Source organism: Staurois parvus, unplaced genomic scaffold (genome assembly GCF_062004578.1).
Source record: "Staurois parvus isolate SC_StPar_1 unplaced genomic scaffold, SC_StPar_1.0 ptg000634l, whole genome shotgun sequence".
Taxonomy (NCBI): domain Eukaryota; kingdom Metazoa; phylum Chordata; class Amphibia; order Anura; family Ranidae; genus Staurois; species Staurois parvus.
In genome coordinates, this window is record NW_028318430.1 from 5,502,501 (window position 1) to 5,527,775 (window position 25,275).

At 40.4% G+C, this 25,275-nt stretch overlaps 1 protein-coding gene across 11 annotated transcripts in view; it reads right to left on the reverse strand.

The window, feature by feature from the left end:
* The window catches only part of HERC2 (HECT and RLD domain containing E3 ubiquitin protein ligase 2), a 233,271-nt gene that overhangs the window by 154,830 nt on the left and 53,166 nt on the right, over positions 1-25,275 (reverse strand). For 10 of the 11 annotated variants that reach the window (XM_089693500.1, XM_089693499.1, XM_089693498.1 and 7 more), the window contains 10 exons: positions 20,528-20,681; positions 14,241-14,351; positions 10,896-11,067; positions 9,829-10,002; positions 7,927-8,115; positions 4,169-4,320; positions 3,762-3,919; positions 3,493-3,606; positions 1,357-1,608; positions 487-680 (listed from right to left, as the gene is read on the reverse strand). In XM_089693500.1, coding sequence (XP_089549626.1) covers positions 487-680; positions 1,357-1,608; positions 3,493-3,606; positions 3,762-3,919; positions 4,169-4,320; positions 7,927-8,115; positions 9,829-10,002; positions 10,896-11,067; positions 14,241-14,351; positions 20,528-20,681 — 1,670 coding nt within the window. The remainder of the gene's footprint in view (positions 1-486; positions 681-1,356; positions 1,609-3,492; positions 3,607-3,761; positions 3,920-4,168; positions 4,321-7,926; positions 8,116-9,828; positions 10,003-10,895; positions 11,068-14,240; positions 14,352-20,527; positions 20,682-25,275) is intronic. The other variant, XM_089693497.1, reaches the window with a different exon arrangement.

The following is a 25,275-nucleotide window of genomic DNA, read 5'->3' on the forward strand; positions in this document are numbered from 1 at the left end:
CAAAGCAATTTTATTTTAAGTGTGGATAGCTCAAATGTTCAATTACTAATAAAGTTGCTATTTAAGATAAAAGAAAAAAAAAAAAAGTTTTTATCAAAAGGGAGTAGACTACCTACTGTCTGCATGTTTATTTATTAATACCGGTAGTGGAAGATTAAGAGCATGTATGAATAGAAAAAAGGACTGTAAAAAGATACTGATATTTAACATGAGCCCCATTAAACAGTCACTTGAAAAAAAATGTGCCTTATCATTGATTTTTTTCCCTGATAGGTTTTTCATATCTGTGCTATAACAAAATCAGAAAACAAAGAACAGATTAAAAAAGTCCCATGAAATTGTCACTCAATAAAAATGGTAGCAGAGTTACTGAAAGCTGATGCGGTATTGTGCACCCACCCCTAGAAGCCTGCTCTTCACATCCCTAAAATGACACCAATACATTTCCAGCTTGATAGGATTTGTATATGTAAATGTGCTACATACCTGGGCAGGTCCACAAGCAATTCCAACTATATGTTTAGAATCCAGTCCTGGGAGAGCAGAAGGCTCAGGTTTTGCGATGCGCAATGTATCAAAGTGCTGACACTGATCATTGCTACCCCAGCTGTATACCTCCCCAGATTCGGTTAGCGCCAGACAGTGAGTAGAGCCCACTGCTACATCAACCACCTTCTTGCCTGAAGAAAAATGAAAAGAAAAAAATAAATAAATAAATAAATAAATCACTAAAAGAAGTGTATCAGAAGAAAGGGCATGATTAAATCCTAGCAACTTTTAAAAATCGCAGTACTCAAGAGCAACAGAGGTCCGTAGTTTCAGCAATAGAGATTTTCTAGCGTGATAAAAAAAATAAATCTTGATTATGGCTTCATTTTCACACCCTTTTACCTCTTTTTGTAAAATATAAATAAGAGTTAGAATGATAGAATGATATGATGTGGAGCATTTGGTTTGCTTATAAGTGCTATGAAGTTCATGTATTGAAACTAATGAAAAGCTATGCCACATGGTTTGCTAGTTTATTAGAACAGAGCGATAAATGTAGAAGAAACAGATGCAAAAAATCTAACATACTATTGTCCTCTGTATTGCTATTGTGGTACGATCACAAACATTTCTACAAATTCTCCCCCCTCTAGTTTTATTTGAACTACACAGAGTCACAGGAGGAATCTGAGGCATTGCTGTAGTCAAAGTGCTTCTTCCAAAACACTCATAAAAGCAATTTTAAGAATTTTCAAAGACAATAAGAATCTTCAAGAAACAGGTCACTGGCAAATTCCATCGTATTTTAGAATGGCCACAGTGAGTCTAGTAGGTTTTTTATTTTCTTATTTCTCTGTTCCTATTTACCTTGTAAGCCACCCAGTAACTTTGGGTATCGGACATGCTCTTCTGTTCCATGGCCAAGCCTCTGATTGTCTCCTTTGCCCCAGGAATAGACCTGGCCATCTTTGGTGATAGCAATTGAAAACTGGCTGCCACAGCGCACTTTTACTATGTCCAAGTCCTGAAGTTTCTCTATTAATTTTGGAGTTTTGCAGCCATCGCTTCCTCCTCTGCCTAATTTTCCATAATCTCCATCACCCCAAGACCAGACTTGACCTTTAAAAGAAAGAAAAGAAATGCAACCCATAGAAACAAATCAGAAACCAGATTTTAAAATTCTATAGCAATTGCCATTTCCTAAAAAGACTGGAAGGACAGAAGGGTTGGACAACTCTAAGTGGATTATGTAAATGCAAATTAAATCATTTTCATGTGGCTGGACGTTCCCATGCAACTCCATGCCAATGCAGATGCGCCAGAAGCTGTTAGAAGGTCAAAGTAGATAACATCAGGAAATACAACCCCTGGATCAAAAGCCCTAAATTGAGTAGTACTGACATGTCTCATCTAACTCCTACTGATTGCATTTTAGCAGTTACTGCCTTCTTAGATGGTTTATTACAATGCGAACACCTAATCCCGAAGCCACAAATGGAAACAGTCACTGTTTGATTCATGGATTTCATACAGGTTGCAGAAGAGTTATAATCACTATACATAAAAATAAATAGGATGCATTTCAATGCAGTGGAACCCATAAAAAAATAACAGTCAATACTCTGCGCTTTTTAAGACCTCATGCACACAGGGAGCTTGACTTTCTCCTCTGAACACATTTTACTCCTGGCAGGAAAAAGCAGCTTTACAAAAAAAAAAAAAAAAAAGCACTTAAAGCCGTATATTGCACATGCATTTAGACACATCAAGTATTTGAGCGTTCATGGAATCCATTGGCCAGAATATTCATTTATTCTGACCATTGGAATGCATTAATGCTCAAAAGTGTGTGTGTGTGTGTGTGTGTGTGTGTGTGTGTGTGTGTGTTGTCTTCCGTTATATTGTAAAGTGCTGCGCAACCTGTTGGCGCTATATAAATCCTGTATAATAATAATACTATCCACCCTCAACTAAACACCAAGTCCTTATACACACAGCATGCATGAGGCCTTAGGAGTAGTCTACTAAAACCTACATTTCTGTGATTATTACTACTATTAATATTATACAGGATTTATATAGTGCCAAAAGTTTACGCAGCGCTTTACAACATAAGGGCAGACAGTACAATTATAATACAAATTAATACAGGAGGGATCAGTGGGCCCTGCTCATTAGAGCTCTAAGAGGGAGTGTAAATTGATAAAAAAAATGAGTAACTGTGGGGGATGGACTGATGGGAGAAAATACATGTACAGTAGCTATGTGGAAGCAGGATAGGCCTCTCTGAAGAGATGAGTTTTAGGGATCGTCTAAAAGTGGACAGAGTAGGAGATGGTCTGACACAATGGGGAAGGGAGTTCCGGAGAATGGGAGCAGCTCTGGAGAAGTCCTGGAGGCGAGCATGGAAGGAGGCAACAAGGGAGTTAGAGAGCAGGAATTCTTGGGAGGAACGAAGAGAACAAGAAAGATTAGTGATGCATGTGGAGACTGATGGAGTGAGCTGAGGGGTAGAGAGATAAATTTGGGTGTCATCAGCACAGAAATGGTACTGAGAGCCATGGGAGGGTTTCAACTGACCCAAGGAGGAGGTGTAGATTGAGAATAGGAGGGGTCCAAGAACAGAACCTAGGGGAAAACCAATGGTGAAAGGAAGAGGAAGTTGTATTTTCTTTTGGCCAATTTATTCAGTCATACAAGCATTTGGCACATAGCAATAACCATGTGTAAATGCTCAGTACTAAATTATAGCTCCTTCTGCATATCTGCTATGTGTAGAAATATTAACTAATCATGCTTTTTAGAGGTTCTATAAAATTTGAGATCCCTGTATCTCCACTCAATTCTATCATCACCCAATCCATAAATTTCTTAGGCTATATGTTATGTTGTAATCACTGGCTATATAACATCCTGTTAAGTATTTGTTACCCTAAATAATGCTGTACACTGAAAATATCATGACTTTCCTTTCTCTAATCAATTGAAAAACATATAACTTACCATTTTCTGTCACAGCCAGAGTCTGTGCATCTCCACTTCCACAGGACACATCGACAACCTTTAATCCCTTGAGTCCTGTCACTAACATGGGTATAGTCTGGTCTTCACTAGACCCTTTGGAAGGAAAACCAAAACCATTACAGTATTAGGTCACATCTAAACTATGCAATATATCAAATCAAAACAGAAAAGATCTTGAATGACACAGTAAGTACAATTTACACGAGCCAGTAAATAATAGAAATCTGACGGTAACACTTGATACATACCATGCCCCAGCCTTCCGTAGTTACCACGTCCCCATGTGTACAGCTCCCCATCAGCAGTGATTGCTGCACTGTAAGTGCTGCCACATGCAATGTGAACTATTTGTTTTCCAGTCTGCTTCCCACACAGGGTAGAGATTAGCTTAGGTTCATCTAATGAACTGAAATGAAACCAAAACAGGTAAAACCGTGAAATATAAATAATAAAATAAAATGGAAATAGTGGATGTCTACATGTTTTCACATAAGACTGTTTCCTAAATGGATTTGGAAAAAATTGCAAATACCGGGTGCAAATTATGTAAATCTTTAGTGAAAACATGTATAAACACCATATGGTTTGAGGTATGAAATAAATACCAGCCGTGCCTCATACATCAGTCATCAAGTACAATAAAATTATTTCTTACACAGTGTCTCCATGGCCCAGTCTACCACCATCACCACATCCCCAAGAAAAGAGTTCACCAGTGGCAGATAAGGCCAAATAATGCTGCCCATCAGAGTGAGCAGAAATCTTCACAATATTCCGGGAAGAAAGACCCTGCACAAGCTGTGGTCCCTGGTAGAAAGACAGGAATGAACAGAAGAAAATTTAGATATGGGTTCCACAAAAACGCTACCAATGCAATGCAAAAGTTCCACTCATCCTCCTCCTCCTCCCCTACTTTAACAAAATGGGTGTTTGTTTTTCTGGGAACAGGTACCTTTCTCTGACAGGTATCTAATCAAGAGTTATGTAAGCCTGGCCCGCTGCCAGCCTCCAGTGACATGTCACACATCTCAGGAGGATTTAGGACCAATCTAAAAGTGCCGAGCAATCTCAGACATGTGCAGTGGGGAAAGGTCTGTGAGACATCAGGAAGTCACAGCTAGCTCCCACATCCAAGATGGCATGTCGGGGATCCGAAGTCCAACAAAGAATCAGCTCCAGTGAAGACTTTTACACCAGGGCTCAGGTTTCTCTTTAACCATTTTCCTACTGGGCACTTAAACCTCTTTGTGCCCAGGTCAATTTTCAGCTATCAGCACTGTCGCACTTTGAAATGACAATTGTGCGGTCATGCAACACTGTATCCATATGAAATTTTTATCATTTTTTCAAATAGAGCTTTCTTTTGGTGGTATTTAATCGCCACTGGGTGTTTTTTTTTGCACTTTAAACAAACAAAAAGAGAGCAAAAAAAAAAAAGTTGGTTTCTATTATAAAAGTTTGCAAACAGGTAATTTTACTCTTTCACTGATGTGCGTTGATGAGGCTGCACAGGTAGGCAGCACTGATGGGCATTGATGAGGAGGCACAGATGATGCTGCACTGATATGCAGCAATGATGGTCACTGGTAGGCAGCACTGATGGGTGGCACTGACTGATGGCACTGCTCTATGACAGCTGCCGTTCAGCAGTACTTTCTTGACACTGTGTCAGCGTGAGGAAAGTGCTGCCGATAACCGGCAACTGTATTTACTCCATGATCTGCTGTGTCATTGGACACAGCTGATCATGTAGTAAAAGGCCGCTGTGATTGGCCTTTTACATCATCATGTGATCAGCTGTGATCGCCAGGCGAGCATCCCTGGGGGCGCGCGGGAGGGCTCGGGTAACCATGCTGTAGTCGTCATTTGGCTATAGCGTGGTTACCGAGTGGTTAAAGAAGTGGAGAACAAACTAAAAGGGGATGGTCCCATTAGAAGCAAATAGAGGTAGATATTCTGGTAGGTATGCAGAAAAAAAAAAAAAAAAAAAAAAGGGATTCTTTGACACTGGCTAGATGCGCACCATCCACAGGGCTGCATAATATTCAAGATTATGTTTGAGTCTAATACACAGTTACAAATAAGGGTAAGTAAAGTAAACAGAAGGTAGTATTAAAGCGGTAGTAAACCCTGTAATTTAAGAAGAAAAAAAAAAACCCACACACCACACCTTTTCCCCTGCAGGGCATAGTCATAATGTGTTAGCATGAGCTTCCATCTTAACCCGTTCCTTTTTCTGGGTTCTCGGGCTCCGGCAGCTTGAATGGCTGAGCCGCGAAAACGTCACTCCCAAGCTTGTGCGCGGGAGTCACTTTTTACAGCACACAGCTCTGAAGGAAAAGCAGGAGCATGCTGTTCCTTCAGAGCGAATGAACCGGTGCACGTTTAGGAGATATTTACAGTACCTACAGGTAAGCCTTATTATAGGGTTATCTGTAGGTACAAGTTAAAAAATAGATTTTACTACCACTTTAAGGTAATATTAATAAACAGTATTTTAGCTAAATTATACTCACACACACACACACATATATATATATATATATATATATATATATATATATATACACACATACACATATACATATACACACACACACACACACACACAGTGCTCAGCATAAATGAGTACACTTCCAGATTTGTCAGAAAACCTTTACTTTCATTTCAGAATCCGCATTTTCTATGGGACACTACTACAAACTACTCCCACAAATGGAGGCCATTGATTGCAAACAAGATTTGTTAATTTGCACACAAAAAAAATGTATTCTTCCTAACAAATTCATTCAAGACCACGTTGCAAAAATAAATACACCCCAATGAAAATCTTAGCAGCAAAGCTAAATAACAAGAATAAAGCTACAGGTGAGTCTAATTATTCATTAAACAGGTGTCCAGCAGATAGTTTATTATAAAAGGGCGTTACTTAAAGAAAACCCCTTCCCATTTCATACTGTGGACAATGGCACTACATGGAAGAGAAATGTCATAAGGCCCGAGAAAGAACATAATTTCTTTACACAAGAAAGATGAAGGGTACAAAAAGATCAGCAAAGCTTTACTTATCAGTCAGAATACTGTATCAAAAATGATACAAAAATTTAACAAAGATGGAACTGCAACCATCTCACACAGACGTCCAGGCAGTCCAATGAAGTTAACACCTCAACAAGAGTGTCTCTTGATGAGAAGGGTTGAAGAAAAATCGCCCCACAAGTTCACTGCAGTTAGCTAAAGAAGTAGAAAGTCAAACTGGGATGATTGTTTTCTGTGACACAATATGGCGTACACTGCAGAGGAATGGCATGCATGGGGGTCGTCCATGAAGGAAGCCTCTCCTAAAGCCCATGCACAAAAAAGCCCGCCTAGATTTTGCTAGGGCCCATGCTGAAAAAAGAAGACGACCACTGGGATTCTGTACTCTGGAGTGATGAGACCAAGATAAATGTTTTTGGAACTGAAGGCTTCAAAACTGTATGGCATCGCAAAGGTGAGGAGTACAAAGAAAAATGCATGGTGCCTACAATAAAACATGGTGGTGGCAGTGTCCTTCTGTGGGGCTGCACGAGTGCTGCTGGTGTTGGGGAGCTGCATTTAATTGATGCCATCATGAATTTATATACTGCTCTATGTTGAAAGAGAAGATGCTACCATCACTCCGTGCCCTTGGTTGTCGTGCACTTTTCCAACATGACAATGATCCAAAACACACATCTAAGACCACTGTTGCATTTCTGAAGAACAGGATTAAAGTGATTCAGTGGCCAAGTATGTCTCCTGATCAGTTGAGCATCACTCTCCATCCAGCATCCAGGCTCTAAAAGAGGTCGTACTTGAAAAATTGAAAAATAGATGTTGCAATATGTCGCAAACTTGTTCATTCCATGCCTGGAAGTGCTGTCCTTACAAATTATAGTTCATACAAAATACTAGATGTAGTAGTTTTTGTTGTGGGGTGTATTCATTTTTGCATCAACTAATTTGAGTAAAACTGAAGATTTAGTAATCCAAGTTATATTATTAACCTTCCTTTCATGTAATGAGCTAAACAAATGTTCTACGAAACTCAATTTTGTCCAAATTCTGGAAATTGTGCTTGTGTTCAATGAGATACCAATTAAAATCTTACTTTTCAGAAGGGGTGTACTCATTTATGCTGAGCACTGTATATACACACACAAAATTAGTTCAAGCTATTTTTTGAACTCGAAACTAACATTCTGCATTATACACTGTCAGATTCTTTAAGATACTACAAAAGAAGAAATGCATCATTTATTGCCTATTAAATTAATTAACGGTTATATACAATATAAAATTCTAACAATTTACCTATGCTTTCCAGCTTAATCAAGCTCCGACTGATGAAATGTAACAAATATCTTTTTTATTATTAATATTTCAACGTACCAGTGTATTATTGTTGTAAGCTTGAGTGTAAACTTTGCCATTTCTGGAGAGTATAAGAAAGCACTTCTCTGCACAAGCAATCTGTGTAACACCAAGGTTAGCAAGAGCTTCACATTGTATAGGGCCACTCACATTCGCATAATATTTCCAACCTAACAGACCCCAGCTGATCACCTCCTGTAATGAACCCTAGGAAAAAAAAAAAAAATAAGATTTTATGAAAAGTTTACATATGTAGATCATATATACAGAAATGGGCTTCCTTCCCTGTTGGTATCAGACAAACTGGGACATATGTCAGATGACAAACATGATAAAAAAATAAAAATAAACAAAAAAAAATGAAAACAAACAATTTGTTGTAGCACACCTATACATGTTAAAATTTAATATACACACTTGTTTCTGTTCTCGTGTGTTCAATTGTAGTACAATTGCAAGGGACAGAAAAATGCATTGTGATTTCTCCACTCTACATATCAAGGACAGGGCTTGTTTTGGGAGTACATATGTAAGAAATCAGCTGTCACCAGCAAGCAGGAATTAGGAGGTAAAAATACAACTTATCTAACTTTTGTTTACAATTTTTAATATTTAAAAAATCTATGGGAAACCCTAGAGATTGCTGTAAACTTTGTTTAATGTAGTGATTTGCAACTTCAACCTTTACCATTAGGTACTGACAAGCATATTACTAGGCTGTATAAGCAAGTATGTTTTATGTATGTGCACATATAGTAAATATAAATCTATTCACAGATACAGGGAATGATTTATTGAGAGAAAGAGCAATACACAATTGGACACATTTATTGGTACCCTTACAGCTGAAACAATGCTTCATTTCTCCGTAAAAGTGTTAACATTTAAGCAATTGTCTCATGTAAATGCGCATGCCTGTGGCATGGCGTAAATCAAAGAATATGTGATAAAAATTGCTTTGTCCCATTTCTCACTGGTGTGCTTTTGCAAAACATTTTCAGGGAAACAAAAGCGCATGGAAACTATTCCCATTAAATCCTTTGTAACTGTTAACACTGCAGGTGCGCTTGTGCTTTAAAAAGTTATGCATTCTCCATTGACCTGCAATAAAAGGTGCCTTTTTGGTGCAGTTTTTCAAAAAGCACACCAAAAAGGCACCTTTCATTGTAAGTCAAAAGGAAGGCATCAAAAGCTCAATCAGTGTGAAAAGGCCCTAAGTTGCACAAAAGCGCATATGTGTGAAAGGGCCCTTATTCTACAACTATATTCTAAAATGGCCTGGACCGATTTGTTGATATCCATAGAAAACATTATAACTATCAGTGGAATTTAAAACAGTTTCTGTAATTAGTATCTTATGTCTTCAATCTTGTAAGCAGTCAGCCAGCCTATTTAAATGGAGAAAAGCAGTCACCCTGTTTAATATCATGTACACCACACTTAACAGGGACTAAAGAAAGTAAAGAACATTATTTGAGAAGATCAGATAGAAAATTATAGACCAGCAAGAAGAAAATTGTAGACTCCAAGAAGCTTGATGTTCCTGTGACTACAGTTGCAAATATTAAGTCTAAAGCCCCACTCTGGGCCAAAAACAATCCTGAGACTTTAATGTCCATGAGAGTGTAGCATGAAAGCTACAGAAATAGCATGTTTGCAGTAATTGCTTCTAAGTGTTGTATAACAAAAAACATTAGGCTAAGGGTCCCATAAGGTAAAGAGTCCTAGGTCACGCTACAGTGCAATGACAGCAAAATGAAATCTGATTAGTTGCTGTGGGTTACACACTTTACATCCTTTGTTTGTTCTTCTGCTATTGAGGCTACTCAAAGTGAAGGCGGCTGAACTGGCCTCTATCTGTTGCCCCAGCGATGCTATAAGAACACAAAAATATAAAGAGATATGGTGAAGGAAACTTACCTTATGAGAAGTTGGAGAACTGCACTGTGGAGGCATACAAGGAGTAGCTAATCGGTCTAAATGTGCCATAATAACAACAGCTGTTTGTCGTAGGTCTATGGCTAGTTCATTGTCCTGAGGCAAGATCAGATACCTCAAAAAGTTTTCATTTGGACTCAGGGGACAAGGTAGCATCTAAAAAAAAAAAAAAGAAAAAAAAAAAAAAGGAGGGAGAGAAAAGGAATATTTACATCACAGAAAAGCACTAAACAAAAAAACAAGCAAGAATGCATTTTTGTTTTTTAAAGAATCAGTCATGCAACACCAAATACCATTCTACCAAAAAACGCATTAACTGATAAACAGTGTTTTGCGGAAGCTGTCATAAGATTAAATTTGAAAGGTGCAATTGCTGGCCACCTTCCAAAAATGCAAGCTGCCTGGATGTCATGTTGATTCACTTTTTTTCTTTTTTTTAAAGACAAACTGGCCCAAACAAGATGTCGCAGTGATCTGTTATTGGTAGCCTCTTCTACCAGCTCTTGATCATCGCTAGAGATTCAGGGATGGTCGATAAAAGTGCTGGGTACACGCAAGTGAGATCACTTCCAGCACAGCCCAGCATAGGCAACTCCCTTTGGCCACATAAAAAAAGCACATGACCCGTGGGAAGGTGTTAAAAAGACCTAAAGAGAGCAAATGTGGTTTTAAATCAGGGATGGTTTGGAAAGTAACAAAGCAGTAGAAAGGTGCAACAAACCATTTTTAAAAGGATGAGATCAACAATGACAGCCTACATGGCAAAATTCTTTAAAACGTCACTCCTAGCATTTATATATAAAAAAAAAAAAAAAGCTGTGACCTTTGTATTACTCCACTTCTATTTAAAAAAATGTCACAGCAAGAACTATTACACTATACTTTAAGCAATAAGTGGCTATTGGCATTTGTTGGAATATGTATACAATAAACAGCAGAAGTTCTCAAGAAATCAGCAATCAATCTCTAAATCCGTATATATTTAACACTATAATTTTTCCTACATTGCGTTCTTATTGGTAGGTAACAAGTTAATAATTCAAACTGACCTGAATCTCTTTTTCCATGTTATGAAGATCTTTATTGCACACAATGCTCTGGAACCTGTGTAATAAAGGAAGAAGAGGTGCACTGGTTCCCTGGGCTGACCTCTCATTGTCAGTTTCCCTTGTTCCATTGTCCCAGAGCTGAAGTAGCAGCATAACAGCAGATAACATTTGGCTGCCAAACACAAAATAGACAGAGACACATTAAAGAGAATGAAAGAGACAACAAATATATATTCATAACAATAACTGTGAACCATAGATTATCAGTTTTCTCATTACCAAGACACATTTGATACAACAGACCCATCTTTTATTAGCCCTGGCCAAGATGGCCACAGACAAAGCGAAAGAAAGAAAGAGCAAAAGAAAGAAAGAGCGAGCGAACGAGCAAGCGAGCGAACGAGCGAAAGAGTGATCGAGCAAAAGAGTGATCGAGCAAAAGAGTGATCGAGCAAAAGAGTGATCGAGCAAAAGAGTGATCGAGCGAAAGAGTGATCGAGCGAAAGAGTGATCGAGCGCAAGAGTGATCGAGCGAAAGAGCGATCGAGCGAAAGAGCGATCGAGCGAAAGAGCGATCGAGCGAAAGAGCGATCGAGCGAAAGAGCGATCGAGCAAAAGAGCGATCGAGCAAAAGAGCGATCGAGCAAAAGAAATAGCGAGCGAGCAAAAGAAATAGCGAGCGAGCAAAAGAAATAGCGAGCGAGCAAAAGAAATAGCGAGCGAGCAAAAGAGCGATCGAGCGAAAGAAACAGCAAGCGAGCAAAAGAGCGATCGAGCGAAAGAAAGAGCGAAAAAGAGTGAGAGAGCGAACGAAAGAAAGAGCGAACGAAAGAAAGAGCGAGCAAAAGGGAGCCAGGCGAAAAATGGTTGTTGGATGCAGGCATTCATTGGTGCGTCTGCATCAAAAGAGATGCAGGCATTGTTCGGCATTTTAACAGAGATTCGTCCGGGACATAAGAGATGGAAAAAGGTGTATGGCCAGTTTAGCCTCCTACTTTACTTCCTATAATATATATACACATTATATATTTTAATGTACAGGTGTACCTCGGTTTACAAACGCCTCAGTTAACGTAATTTTTGGTTTACAAATGAAAATCCATTGGAAATAATGCCTCGCTTTATGAATTTTTTACAAATTTTTTTCGCAATACGAAGTGTATGTCGGTGCCAATTTTCAAATGCAATTGCCGGGTTTTTTTTTTTCTTCACTATAGCTCACAGAGCTATCCCTTTCCCTGGAGTTAAAGGAAGTTTTGTTTCTTTGAAGAAACTAAAAGGAAACATTGTTTCTTTTAACTTGGGGAAATAAACTAAAAAGAAACTTTCTTTCAGCTGGGGGAAAGAGACAGCTAAATCTCTGAGCTACAGTGAAGAAGAAAAAAAAAAAAAGCGGTAATTACATTTAAAAACCGGCATCATAATAAATAAAAGAATGGCGTGGGGTCCCCCCTCCCATCCATACCCAGCCCTTCGGGTCTGGTATGGATTTTGAGAGGAACTCCCACACCAAAATGAAAATAAAAAAATTAAAAAAAAAAAAAAATGGTGTGGGGGCCCCCCCCCCCCAAATCCATACCAGACCCTTATCCGAGCATGCAGCCCGGCAGGTCAGGAAAAGGAGGGGGGGTGAACGAGCACCCCCCTCCTGAACCATACCAGGCCGCATGTCCTTAACATGGGGGGACAAGGGCCTCTTCCCCACAACCCTGGCTGATGGTTGTGGGGGTCTGCAGGCAGGAGGGCTTATTGGAATATGGAAGCCCCTTTAACAAGCCCCCAGATCCCGGTCCCCCTCCCTATGTGAAGGAGTATGGGGTACATGATCCCGATACTCATTCACAAAAAAAAAAAGCGTAGTGTGAAAAAAGACAGGACACGGTCTTTGACAAAAGTCCTTTATTAAAAGAAAAAAACTAAAAGAAAGAAAGAAGTAGATCCAACTGCAATCACGATGCCTGCCGCTGACCCGAAAAAAAGAATTAAAAAAAAGCCTCCACTTCCGACGATGGCTTCCAGCCGTCTGCCTGCTCCGGTGGTTTGACAGTTCTTAAATAGGTATTGGGTTTTTTTTTTTTTATTCTTTTTTTCGGGTCGGTGGCGGCGGGCATCGTAATTGACGTTGGATCTACTGTGGGGGACATTCTTTTAGTTTTTTCTTTTAATACAGGACTTGTCAAAGACTATGTCCTGTCTTTTTTCACACTACACTTTTTGTTTATGAGTAATCGGGACCATATACCCCATACTCATTCACATGGGGGGGGGGGATCTGGGGACCTCCTTGTTAAAGGGGGCTTCCAAATTCCAATAAGCCCCCTGCCCGCAGACCTTCACAACTACCAGCCAGGGTTTTGGGGAAGAGGCCCTTGTCCCCATGGGGACAAGGTGCTTTGGGGGGGGTGCCTCAAAGCACCCCCCATGTTGAGGGTATGTGGCCTGGTATGGTTCAGGAAGGGGGGGGGGCGCTCGCTCGTCCCCCCTCTTGCCTGACCTGCCGGACTTCATGCTCGAATAAGGGTCTGGTATGGATTTTGGGGGGACCCCCACGCCATTTGGCCGCGGGAGTTCCCTTCAAAATCCGTTCCACACCCAAAGGGCATGGCATGGATGAGAGGGGGGACCCCACACCGTTTATTTTTTTTTTTAATTGCTTGCCGGAAATTCTTTTACATTCATCTGTCAGTGGGGAACCCTGCTGACAGCTGAAACATTAACACATGGTTGTCACTACTAAAATACCGCATGACTTGATAAAATAACTCATGCAGCATCTTAGTAGCATTTACTTTTTTGTGACCTCCAGAACAGATTAATTGGTTTTCAATGCTTTCCTATGGGAAACTATGTCTCAATGTACAAATTTTTCACTATACAAAAAGTCCCGCAGAACTAAATTCAATTCATAAACTGAGATATGCCTGTACTAGGAAACCACCTATGAATATTTTATTTTAACTCCTACTTTGCTGAAATTTATATTTGCTAAATGCAGCACTGTCAGCAAAAAACGGCACCTCAGCTCCTCTCGGTACAGAGCTCGGAATACCCAAGTGCTCTCATATGAACTTACTTTCTGGGTTTTTTTGGGCGATGAGTCTATCCATCTCTTAACCCTCCCCTGTTGGCTTACCAGCAGAGCAATAGGTCCACCAAAAGGTGCCTATGCAGAAACAAAGCTGGATTAGTCAAGTAGTGTATATAAAACTTCAGGTTTGCTTAATGTCTAAAGCCTCACTTGTAGGTATTGAGCTGTGTATGACAGACGTATGGTGGCGTAAGTAAAAGTCAAAATATGTTATACTTCAGTAATAACACACAGAAAAGCAAAAATCCATTACAGACCTTAGGGTGCCTCTCTGCACAGCGAGCTCTAGTAAAATGGCAAGCGCTAAGTGCTGGTCTTGTAGTGGAATGTTTCCAGCACCTCTGGGACTCTGAGCACCATGTACATCACTGCAATAAAAATAGAAATTCACAGATCTATTAGCAAAAGACAACTTTTATCATGTACAGGTTAATAATAGCAAGACTAAGCTACCAATAAAAACTGAAAATTCCCCAGTGAAAAGGAAAGCATCCCTTATTTGCATAGAAAAACACTTTCTCCTTGATGTAAGTAATGTCATCACTGTGTGATATTATTTGCTCATTATATAATTCCGGTTAAGGTTAGGTTTTACTGTGGTATCTCACAATCCAAGTCTGAAACTGGCTGAAAACCATGCACTTGCTATGTGGCTGATATCTTAACTCAACAGTTGTGACACCGAGGCAATTACAGGGCTTCCTGATGTTGCAGACTTGCAGTTCACCTACTGAATCCTCTTCCAAAAACCTTGCTGAACTTTGGGGCTTGCTCTAGAAACTTTCCCTTACTTCATATCCCGGGGATCACATTACTTGTAAGGACAGACAAATATCATTACTCCTTACAGATTCTAAGCAGTCCCCATTTTGTTTTCACTTTAAAAAAATGTTTTCCACTTTCAAACAGCAGTTCTTGATAGGAATACAGAGATGCCATTGCTGATTACTGAAATGCCACCAGCTCCTGAGCCATTATCCTTGTGTCAATATTTTATGAGCCTGAAGCAAGTATGAGCATAATAGGCAATGCCCGATATGCTTGCTCAAGTTCAGCCACTGCCCAAGTAGTGAAAGATGGATGAGGAAGACATATCAGCAGGAACATGCAATCTTAAGTGCAATGACTCCTGCCATTTTTTTTTGGGGGGGGGGGGGGGGGGGTGAGTGAACAGGAAAATATACTCATATCACAAAAGCAAGCATTTGCTTGCACTCAGCAGACACCAGAGGTCCGGCCTTATTTGAAAATTGATCTCAGCCCCTCAGCCCAAAGAGAAGTCAAGAGTTTAGGCCCCATTCACACTAGGGAGTTTTGAATCGCAGGCAGAATCCGCACAATTCTGCCCACGATTTCAAAACACCACTAAATGGACAAACTCACAGAACCGCATGTTCAGGTACCATACATTAAATGGAAAATATACTTATATATATATACATTACATTAAATGGACAAACTCACAGAACCGCATGTTCAGGTGCCATACATTTTAATGGCACCAGAAAATACAGCACAGTTATGCCACAATATGCACGGTGTGAAGCGGCGTGCGATGCATTTTGCTGCAATTTATAAATAAATAAATGGCACCCGATCTGTCATTTTAGCAGAGCGTTTTGAAATCGAGAACAGAATCGTGTCGATTCTGCCTGCGAATAAAAATGCTCTAGTGTGAAGGGACCGAACTGTAGTCTTAGGCCCCATTCACACTTGGGCATTTTGAATTGCGGGCAGAATTACTGCGATTCTGCCTGCGATTTGAAAATGAACTGTTAAAATAACAAATTTTACAACTGCACGTTCAGGTGCCATTCATTTTAATGGCACCCAAAAAAAAAAAACACGGTTCAGTTCTGCCGCAAACGTTGTGCGATAAATCGTGCTGCAATCGCGGCAAACAGCATTGCGCAAAATGTGTTGCCCAAAAGATGTGCAGGAGCTTCTTTAAGGTGACATGCGATAGCAGTGCGACAAACGTTCAACACACCCAAGTATGGATGGGGTCTTAAAGCTGAGCTCCAGGCAGATATAAAAGACACATCAACACAGCTTAATAAACATTAACACATCCGTATGTGTATCTGCATATTCATTAGCCTCTTGCAATCCCTGTAGAGCAGAGCTCAGAAAGGGTGAGGGAAAAGCAGCAAAATGAGCCAATCGCTGCAAGCAGAATGCTGACAAGAGAGCAGACTGACAGAAATGAGCTCATCAGTCTGCTGCTTTTCCTTTCATTCTCCAGTCACAAATATGGGGGCAGAGACCAGACCTGTAAGTGAAAGCAGAGAACGATCAGCTCTCCACTCGCTGCCAGACAGGACTGAATTGCATGGCAGTGCCGTTTAAGTCACAGGACTGAATGGACAGAAATACAAATTCTTCTGGCACATAAAACAACTTTTGTGTGTATTTCATATGGACATTTTAATTTCTGTCTGAAATGCAGCTTTAAAACATGTATAGAAATCACTATTGCCTAATCTGCTGATCTGAGGAAGACCCAAAAACTCCATAGCTGGTTTAGCCAAAAGCCATCATCAAAATATGTACACAGTTCATGTAAAAGTTCTTAATAGGAGTATGTGGTTTTTAAAATGTCTGAAATGAAGCTGTAATGCCAAACGTCCCTGTTCTTATCTTCAGCAAACAAAATACACATCAAAATGCATTAGGGAACAGAAAAACAATGTTTACAAAGTGTAATGCAGGCCACAGACAGGTCGAAAACCGGCCGTTTTAAAAATAAAAAAAAAATAAAAAAAAAAAAAAACACGATAAAATCGGTCGTTCAATAGTCCAACGTTACCACAGAAAAAAAAAAAAAGGCCGATTTTCGTCCCGTCTACGGCCCACATTTAATTACTTCTGTCCCTGCAGAGAGCTCCGCTATTATATTTGACATGAAAAAGTATTGCGGTTGCAACAATGTATCTATTTGTGTCCATTTTGGATACAGATGTTTTTTATTCAGATACAAATAAGATACATTGTTGCAACCGCAATACTTTTTCATGTCAAAATATAATAGCGGACTAGAATTCTTATTCTTTTTCTTCTTCTTGCAGGTCACGGATCATGCGCAGATTTTTTATCGGTAAAAAGATCGGCCAATTTGCTCATCATTGCCGGGAAAAATCGGCCGATCGGCAAAATAGGCGGGTTTTTTTCCAACTTCACCGATAAAAAAATGTGCCAAAATCCCGAAAAACGGCCGACCAATTAACCCACTAACGGTGCGAAAATTGGACAATTTTTGACCCGTCTATGGCCTGCATTAAGGTTCTGTTTAAAAGGACAGCAAGTATCTGTGAAGTATCTGTTAAATTATAACTCCCCTTGATCCTCTTTTTTTTAATATTGTTATACAGGCAAAATGATAATGCCAGCAAACAGCACTTGCTATCCTTGTAATGCAATGATCCAATAAACTGATTTTTTTTCAGCGATGTCTGTCTAGAGTGGCCTTTTGTTATCTACAGGTAACAATAAAATGTTCCCATAGACAAGGTCATCCTATGACCATCAGAGCTCAGGCACACCACAATACACATTACTGTAATCTGCAACTACAGATTGTATATGTGTGTGTCCAATGCACATATTCAGTGTTCTACAACACACAATGTAGGCAGAAATGACCTCAAAAAAGTCACTGGCCTCTCCGCACACATCCTCCCAACCTTTAATATCTAGTGTTATACAAAATTAGTAACGTTCCTCGCCAAGGCAAGATCAATACCTCCTGCATGCAAACATTGTGCATTTATCATGGAGTTAGAGGTAAGCGGATACGTAAACCAATGTACAGGTTAAAGCTGTTAAACCAGCAGCAAGGCTGAAAAGCAGGCTTACAAAAAGGTGCCTGCAAATGTAATTAGAACGCAGAGCTCAAAAGAAACCCCATTATGCAAATAGCAACTTCAGTTTATTAAAAACTTAGATAATGTTCACCACCATCCACCTTCTGGACCTCAATACCAGAAAGTAAGCGAGGCAATCTAACACAGCTTTTGGCCAATCGTGAGGTCTAGGAAGGAGGAAAGTGTGAGCCCAAGCAAACTTTAGGATCTGAGGTAACCATTGATCTTCAGTGTCACCTACAACTATCTCCTTCTATCTTTATCTTTCCATTGAGGTCCCCCAAGGCTCTGTCTTCAGGCCCCTTTTCTGCTCTCTCCACACCTCTTTCCTGGGTCATTTGATTACCTCCCATGTGTTCCAATGCCAATTCTATGTCAACAACACCCAAATCTATCACTACTCCTCAGCTCACCTCTTCAATCTCCTCACATATTACTAATTTACTGATTAAAGGATAAGTTCTCATTTGGGAAGTTACATGTGCCATCCGGTTTTAGGGTGGAACATATAGCATGTTCCCATAGACAAAGCCACCACCCGCCCTCCCTCTGACAGATGTACGGGGAGAAGCCTCCCTGTACTAACTGTCACATTTGAAAACAGCATGGCCATGTAGGGCTCTGCCCACACAGACGCATCATTCATTCACGGACTTTCACAAATTGAACTGCAAGTCCCGACAGCCTTAGCGGCTGTGAACTTGTAGTTTTCAATGAACTACCACAGCGCTGTGGTAGTTCATTGAAGCTTCCTGTCAGAATATCTGCTTGCTCATACATCCCGTACGGGAAGCAGATATTCTGACAGGTCTGCAGGAGACCTGCATGGCATCAGCGATATACTGTAGACAAAAAGTATAGATGCACATTTTTTACCTGCAAAAATATGTGCATTTATTATTTTTGTCTAAAAGGTGAACTTATCGTTTAACATATCAGTATGCATGTAACGCCTCTTCTTCAAACATAATCTGTCAAAAAGCTGAGCTCATAATATTTCCTCTGCCCCAACCCCCCAACTTTATCATTGAAATCAATAGCACAGCCATCAGTCCCTCCACTCATGCCAAGGTGGTAGGTGTAATCCTAGAATCGGACTCCTCCTTTAGGTCCTAAAGCAAATCAATAACCAGATCTTGCCACCTTAACCTCCATAACACTACCATAACCTAAATCCGGCCCTTCTGAACTATTGACACCACAAAGCTACTAATTTTCTCTTTAGTTGCTCTTGCTTCGACTACTGTAGCTCTCTTCACGTTGGCTTACCTTTACGCAGGCTAAGCCCCCCTCTTCAATCCATCATGAATGCTACTGCTAAATTCATCCACCTTACTAGTGGATCAGTAGCCACCACCTCTGGCTTCTGCTAGCCCAACCTATAAAATTCAAAATACTAAAGCAGCAAAATACAAGGCCATTTACATCTCTGCCCCCAGCTACATCACCAGTCTGATCTAAGAATATCACCCAAACCATTCACTCTGCTCGTTCCCCAGTCCTGCTGATTTCCATCTCCTTTTTCACTTCCCCCCATGTAAACCTCAGGACTTCTCCTGAGCCGCTCCCATCCTCTAGAACTCCGTAACCTAATCTGTCTGGCCAACACCTACTCTGTCCAGCTTTAGGCAATCCCTGAAAATTCACCTCTTCAGGGAAGCCTATCCTGCCTCTACTTAAGCACTGTACAACTCTACTTTTCCCTTCACAGTTATCACTTTTTGTATCGCTTGCCCCTCCCTCTTAAGATTGTATGCTCCCATGAGCAGGGGCAAAGTATTCCTCTTTTCAAAACTGCACAAACTGTTGACAGTATAGAAATTCTGTATTATAATAATAATAAAAATATAAATGCATAGCAGAGCAAATCATTTCAAGAGTTCTGGGGCACTGCGCAAGCCACCCCAATGTCACCAAACGTTAATCTGTGCACAGGTTCATTTTAAATGCAAAAAGCACTGAAGGCTTTTGATAAGCCAGCTTAGATCAACCATATGTAAGGGCCTTTGATATACCAAAGCCTAAACCTAATAGCTAACAAAATTTGCTTTTCATGTATCTGCTGAATTAATAATATATCGCAATTTGCACAAATGTTATTAAAAGCAGAGCTCCACCCAAAAGGGGGATGCTCCACTTGTCTTCCTCTTCCCCCCTCCACTGCCACATTTGGCACTTTATGGGGGGAGCAGCAGGTACCTGGTTTTGATAGATAGAAGTTCGGCCCTATTCCTTCCTCCCTGCAGTCTTTTGGGACATTTCAAAAGGTACCAGAAGACTACAGGACCAATCACAAGCCGCAGCGCGACTCGCACATGCACAGTAGGAAACAGTCTGTGAAGCCGCAAGGCTTCACTTCTAGTTTCCATCACTTGCAATGCCAGAACCCAGAGGATAGTGAAGAACTAGTCCCAGGTGGTGACGGCGCTGAACTCCTGGACAATTGAGTGTCCTTATATTAAAAGTCAGTAACTATAGTATTTGTAGCTAACTTTTACATTTTTGGAGTAGCCTGGACCTCCTCTTTAGGGAACATGTTTTTGTGACATTTTAGTCCATGCTTTTGTGCTACATGCATTTATATATCAAGCAACTGTCAGGATTATAGCAATAGCTTAGTAGAAAATAGAGCAAACCTGTTGGATTAAGATTTACAGATTAAAGATTCACAGCAAACTCACCCAGTAACAGACCTTAAAAATTTGGTTGCTCTTTCTACTACTTCGAGCCAAACAGAAGACACCGTGCTTTCATCAAACAGTGTTGCTTCAGGCAATGCTCGCAGTGCATCCAAAGACTCTTGTAGCAGTTCACTGCAGAGATCGGCATCCTCACCTGCATACACAAAACAACCACATCACTAAAAGCAAATCTGCAAATAGAATTACGCAAACTCTTTAAAGTACCACTCGATGTTCCATTTCATTTCAATTGGAGTCTTTGGGTCAAGTCAGCCTCTGGCCTATTAGGGACTCCAGGGGAGATATTGCCTCACAATAGATCCTGGCTCCATTTCTGCACAACTTGGAGTTTAACGGCTAATGACTACCTAAGGGTTTTCCTATTACTCCTGCTTTCTCCATTAAAGACATTAAAGTGGAATTCCAGTTAAAAATGAAAATGTGCCCTAGCCTTGTATGTATAATAAACAAAACGTATGCATAATTGTAATTGCGGATTGTCCTACTAAAAACCATAGTATAACCGAAACAATCAGCAATTCTCCTGATCTTCACCAACAACGGTGTGCCTGTGCAGCTGAATGTGGTTGCTCACAGGCACTTCTGGAGTCCATTGTCAGTGTCCCTGTAAGGACTGCAGAACAGGTCCACCCAGCCTCATTTATGTCCCAGACGGCCCCCTTTCCAGGCAGCCCCACCCCTGTCCACTTGACCTGCCCCTACTCTTCTGCCTGGCATTCTGTTACTATAGAAATGCCCTCAATGTTCATGACTACCAGCTTGGCTCCTCACTTCCGGAAGTCACAACACAATTAGGCAATAGACATGTCCAACAGCTGTTGGACCTGTCTAACCTCAGTGGCAATGCGGTCACATTATGGGAAAGTGTTTCAAAGAAGAAAAAAAAAAAAAAAAAAGTAGAAAGAAACACCAATTACACATTTTAAACATATCAATGTTGTAATAAGGTGTAACATATTGCAGGGAGTTAATCTGGTAGCAAGCCTTTGCTTCCACTTTAATCAAAAAGTAAAGATGGAGTGTGGAAATGCTTCACAACAGCCACAGAACGTGTGCAGACGTGCGATTTGAAGTGCAGAGATCTCACTACTGGAAACCTAACGTGAATGGACATACAGTATAATAAACAGCTGGGCTGTTTAACCTTCTAGCATGTATCAATAACTAAAAAAGTGGCTTCAGGTTAGCTGATCCTTCAGTCTTGCCTCCATATCAGTTATGAAATCCAGCCCTTAAGCAGTTTGGGCTGTTACATACAGACAACTGGAAGAGATTCTTAGTTTTTAAATAATAAAACACACACACCCCTAATAAATAAGTAAATATATATATATATATATATATATACACATACATACATACATACATATATACATATATATATATATATATATATATATATATATATATATATATATATATATATACATACACATACATACATACATATATACATACATACACATACATACATACATATATATATATATATTATTTATTTTGCAAAGCACGTTATCCTAAAGCACTGGAAATAAAAAAAAAAACACCACCGTGGGCGTTATAAACATGTTCTACTTGTAGCTAAATAAAAACAGTTATAAAACATATATAGGAGCAATCTACCTGCCAAAATGATTTTTCATTCTATCTAGCAAGTCCTGAGACCTAGCTCTACCACCAAACATAGCAAGCCTGGTGGCCCAACCTTTGTGTGCTGTGGTTAAGCAACCCAGATAGGTCACCTTTCTACCCTCAGCCTGTCACTAGCAATACAAGAGCAGCAGCAGACTGATGAGGTCATCTTTGTCCTTTCCTCCTGCCTGCATGATCGCTGTCAGCACACTTGACAGCAGGACCCTGCTGTACAAGGCATTGCAAGCAGCAATTGAACATTAACAATTTAAAGTCTAAAATCAAATATTTATAATGGTTGCATTAAAAATGAATAAATACATAAATAAAAACTGGGCATACTAGGTATAGGTTAGACCCTCCATTAGATATCTATTGCTGTGTAGTGACACCCTGAGACAATTTTCTCTTACTTCCTGTCCTGGTGGCAACATTGGAGTTCTAGCCTTCCCCCAAGTTGCTGAAAAGAATATTTGTATAGCTTTCTGTCATTCTTTTGCATTATTCCCCTCACTCCCTGTCTTAATGACAAAGTTCTCACCAGAACAGGAAGGGACAGAAAATATGCCCAATGAGAGTACAATAGTAGTAAAAAAAAATTAATGGAGGTTGAACTACTTTTCTAGATTATCCAAGACAAAGTTTTAGCTTGAGCTATTCCTTACCGATCGTCCTTCCCACCTGTATATACTCCCCTTGCTCCACTCAGCTGCCATAAAAAAAAAAAAAAAAAAAAAAATACTAGTACTAATAGATATAGAGAGCATGGGAGTCACTCCTCTTCTCTCAGAAATCCAGTGCAGTCAAATGGGGGCAGAAAGTCCTCGGCCATGTGACTTGGAGCTACTCTTGGCTGCCAACAGCCCAAAAACGCAACATAGAAGAAAAAAGAAAATTGTATCAAATACTTATTGTAATTTTCTTTTCATGGTGCCAATCCATGGCAGTATACATTTGGTACCCACCTACATCTGCCCACAGGACCAGTGCAAAGCTATAAAGAGTTACCACTCACACAGCACCCATAAGAGAAACTGATTGGCTGTCCTGCCTATCATGTTGGGTAACATCTCTGCATAAGGTGCCCACAGTGTTCACAATTTCCAGATGCTGCTGGTCAAACATACAGCAATTACTTTTGGTGGCTGCAGCCCAGCCATATAGTGAGCCCTCAAAATTAACTTTAGGAACGGCAAGACGATCGTGCGCTGGAGCCTTCTACCATTGTCTGTGTGATGGCATGCAATCCTAGTCTGTGAATGTCCTATCTGTAAACCACTGGATCTTTAAACCCATGTTCCTCCACTCTTCTGCCTGCCTCCAACTCCTGGCAACCTTCTCATTTTGTCCATTTCCTAGATGGCCTCCATGCAGTCTTGCCCTGCTCTAAGGTGGCCACTGGCGAAGTGCTTGTCCAAACCAGAGATGGCCCCCATGTGATTTCTATTTAATTCACCTGCTCAACATTATGCCTCATTCCCTTGCATGTAGACACTTAGCTTTTCCTTCCACAATGGCCGTTAGAAGACATTCCCAGACAAATCCCCCCCCCCCAAAAAAAATATATATATAAAACGGTCTTGAAAATGTAATGTCACAGTTCCGTTGATCCTCTCACAACTTCGAAGACAGGCTCCAGACAAGGAGAGCACTTCTGTGGAAAATGGTCCTGGCTGCACTGCTGTATGTGGAGCTAGTTGGCACCCAATTTTTCACTCCAAAAGATCCAAAGAAGGGGTCCCTGCATTAACAAAGCATTTAGCATCCCAAGGTCAAGGACTGTGCTACAGGAGAGGCTGAACCTGCAAGGAAGACCACCAAAGGTCTGACTGACGGAGGATAAAAAAGGAATGGGCTGTTGTGTGGGCGTTAACTCTTTCTAGCTCTGCACTGGTCCTGTGGGCAAAAGTGGACAGGGCTACTACCACATGTATGCTGCCATGATAGCACCAGGAAAAGGAAAATGGGCAAAGCTTAAGTTCTACTCAACCTGATACAGATCATAAAGCACACCATGCTCGCCACCTCAGATCCAACTTTTTTTCTTTAAGTCAACTATAAAACTAGTTTCTACAAATACAGTTACTTTGATACTACAGACACCACAATAGATATTGTGCCATATTTTATCTGGTTCTAGCAACTAGAACTTTGATACTATAGTATGGTAGTCACCACAATAACAAAGTCCTAGTTTCTAGGACTTGATACTTTTAACGAAGCAAAATTCTGTCATTGTGGGGTCTATAATGGCATAGTATCAATATTGCACTGTATCGCTAGTTTATAGTTGTAGCAACTGGAAAAAAACAGAGAGTAAAGTTTGCAGCAAGGTAGATACTACTCACAGACTGATGTCAGCAGAAAATCCCCTATGCATGTAAAGACATTGGGGGCGATTTACTAAAACTGGAGAGTGCAAAATCTGGTGCAGCTCTGCATATAAACTAATCAGCTTTCCAGGTTTTATTGTCAAAGATTAATTGAACAAGCTGAAGTTAAATCAGTCCCTCCCTTCATGCCAGGGTACTAGGTGCAATCCTAGACTCCCATCTGTCCTTTCAGCCCCAAATCCAATCATTGTCCAAATCTTGTACACTTTACCTTCGCAGCATCTCCAAGATACGCCCGTTATTAACCTCTGAAACCACTAAGCAACTTATTCACTCCCTTGTTATCTCTCACCTCGACTATTGTAACTCCCTCCTCATTGGCCTACCAAATCGCAGGCTATCCCCTCTACAGTCTATCATCAATGCTGCTGCCAGACTCATCCAACTTACTAACCATTCCATATCTGCCAGCCCTCTCTGCCAATCCCTCCACTGGCTTCCCATTGCCCAACAAATAAAATTCACATCATTAACAGTAACATATAAACCCATTTATAACTCTGCCCTAAATTACATCACCAATCTTGTCTCCAAATATCACCCAAATCGACCGCTCCGCTCCTCACACGAACTCCTGCTCCCTTGTCTCCTCCTCCCATGCTCATCTCCAGGACTTCTCCAGAGCCTCCCCCATCCTCTGGAACACTCTTACCCAATCTGACTAACGCCTACTCTGCCCACTTTTATGTGATCTCTTAAAAA